We start from the raw sequence: 2,657 nt of genomic DNA on the forward strand, positions 1-2,657 counted from the left end.
CTGGCCGTTGCTGTTTCGCAGCCACAACGTTGTCTACAGCCAGGAGCTAGCAGAGGCACCCAGCTGTCACAGGGGTCGCAGGGAAGCATGCAATACAATCCAAGGCCACGCCTTCTCACTTCTCCAAAACAGTCTAAGTCTCGCGATGCAAAAACAATGATAGCTGACATCTGTACCCTTTACACACGGCCCTTTCACAAGGGTCATCTCACGGGCTCGACACAAATATCACCATCACCACTGAAGAAAAGGAAACTGAGACTCAGGGAGACATGTGAGATGAGTTCAGATTTGGTCAGCAGCGGGATCGGGACCCCAAATCCTACTATTCCCCCATTAGCTACAGGGAGGAATCTGTCGAATGTCTACACATCCCACAGGTCCTTTCAGAGTTCACATTTTGCACATATTGAGTGTTCCATGTACCCACCATTGTCATATTTCTATAAACTGTCTCATGTACTCCTCACAATTATTCACTGAGGGCTCATAGATGAGGCAGCAGAGGCCCAGAGAAGTTAGCTTCTGTACAAGGCCACACAGCTGGTAAGCCGTGGTGTGTGTGGTCCAGGGGTCCCTGTTGTTAACCAGGAATCTACCCCACCTTGTCCCCTTTGTTTCCTGCAGCCCCCTCACTGCAGAGTTGGTTCCAACTCACTGTACCTTTAGGGCAACCAGGTCGTGGTATCCGTCCTGCAGAGTGGTCCCGTCTTCCCTCATCAGCTTCACGTAGGACATGGCGAAGTTCTTTTCTCCTTTATCTTTAGCTGGAAGTGGCATTGTGAGGTCAGGAAAGAGGAGGACACATGGGCCACCCGGCTATCCCCCTCCTCTCGCCCCAGATGCCACTTGGTTGTACTCACATTCCAGGGATGACCGATGTCGAAACATGAATCGCAGATGGATCCTCTGCATGCCTTCGATGGGGACAGCCACCTCCGCAGGCAGAAACCAGAGCTCAGGAGACCATGCGTTACACGGTCCTCCCCAGTCTCCCCCCCCCCCGAAAGGGCAGCCTGGCCATTTACTGGAGGGCCCTGCACGCTGATTTATTATCACCCACCCATCAAGCCTGATGAACTGTAAATAAATTACATAAGGACTAGCTATGAAGAGAAAATAAAGTACCAAATGTAATCCATTTGGCAAATTGCAATCCCAGTCAATGAAAAGAGATCTGTAAATTATAGTAAGGGGAAATGAATCTCCCCAAATTGATATAAAAGTCACATAACTTCAGCCCAGGGTTTGATGTGCTGCAGACTGCACACCACACACTTTCTTGGCTCACCACAGGAGTTCGGGCAATGGCAGCAGGGCTTAGCAAATTAGCAATAGTCGTTAGGGGGCGTGCTTGAGGACCCCCATTTATGAAAATTAATAAAAATGCTGGAATCCAATAACATTTGAGTAAATCTCCCACAAAGCCTACAGCTCTCTCTGTAATGTGCAATTCAGGCCTCGGCAGAGAAGCTCAGCGAGCTGTGAGAAACCATTTTGGTGTTTAAAAAGGGGCACGTTTACATTGTATAGAAGACCATTAAAACCCAAACAGATGCATACTTGGGGCGCTTTCCACTCCAGAAAATTAACATGGAGCCTGCAGAGGTCCCCATTTGGGTGTTTCAGACAGAACACAAGACCTGAGGGCCTCATGGGCAGCTGCAGTCCACTCCATTCTCTCCTGCACGCTGAGTGGTTACTATAAGCTACAATCATGTGAGGAGGCCCTGGCTGTGTTCGTGTAAGTCCCTGCAATTCAAAGAGCCTGTGGCCCCCATGGGGCGGCGCCTAGTTATACAAGATGACCTGCCCAGCTTTGGGGTCACAAAGCTATGGAACCAGGGGGGTGTCTGACTGTGCACAAAGTTTACAAGGACCAACAAGGAGGTATAACTGGGGTGCAAGAGAACACAGAGAAGAGGACACCCCCCGCCCTGGTTCAATAGCTTGTGACCCCAAAGCTGGGCAGGTCATCATTTTTAAGAAAGTTGTTACAGGGAGACCCACTGAGGGGAACAGGAATACAGGTGACCAGGCAAGGACCTCAGGGTCTGCATATACCTCTGAAACTTGAGTCATGTGAACATCTGAGTTTGGGTTCAGAGCACAGGGGAAGTCAAACCTGCTGCTCCTTACAGGCAGAGCTATTTGAAGCTGGGACCAGGCTTCCCTGTTCCCTGAATGAATTCCCAACTCTTCCTCCAGTGCCTGGCTTTCCCTTCTGCTTAGTGTGACCATCTAGGAATGTGAATATCTGTGATTAATGCCGCTTCCCTCTGAGGTCCCTCCAGCAGGTTATCCTTCAGGTGTTAAGTGGCCTTGTGTAGCCTCACAAGCTCTGTCACTCCTCACTGCTGATGTCAGGACACAGCTTGGTGGGCTGGGTACCACCCACGAGAGGACCATCTGACAACTGCACGGTGGCCAGGCCCTCGGCCAGTGGAGAGAGAGCAAGAGAGCCAGAGTGCTCACCCACGGGCCCGCCATTTCCACAGCCCGGTGCGCCACCGACACCTGTGGGATATTGCTCCAGATCCCAGGGAGGTGCCTCTGAGCCCCAGATATGTATTAGCTGCTATTATTATAATGTATTATTATTACCTTGACTGTTTCCATCCACCGTTGACTTGATAGTACACTATGGACCGATATTC

General features: G+C 50.4%; 1 protein-coding gene across 1 annotated transcript in view; it reads right to left on the reverse strand.

The window, feature by feature from the left end:
• Positions 1-2,657, reverse strand: part of DOCK2 (dedicator of cytokinesis 2) — a gene marked incomplete at its 5' end in the record, with an annotated part of 352,195 nt that overhangs the window by 328,243 nt on the left and 21,295 nt on the right. Inside the window, 4 exon segments of the mRNA XM_023764503.1 lie at positions 664-767; positions 864-936; positions 2,605-2,627; positions 2,630-2,657. The exon segment at positions 2,630-2,657 is cut by the window's right edge and continues 1 nt beyond it. Of these exon segments, the coding sequence (XP_023620271.1) occupies positions 664-767; positions 864-936; positions 2,605-2,627; positions 2,630-2,657 (228 nt within the window).

The sequence above is a fragment of the Myotis lucifugus genome, unplaced genomic scaffold (genome assembly GCF_000147115.1).
Source record: "Myotis lucifugus unplaced genomic scaffold, Myoluc2.0 scaffold_333, whole genome shotgun sequence".
Taxonomy (NCBI): Eukaryota; Metazoa; Chordata; class Mammalia; order Chiroptera; family Vespertilionidae; genus Myotis; species Myotis lucifugus.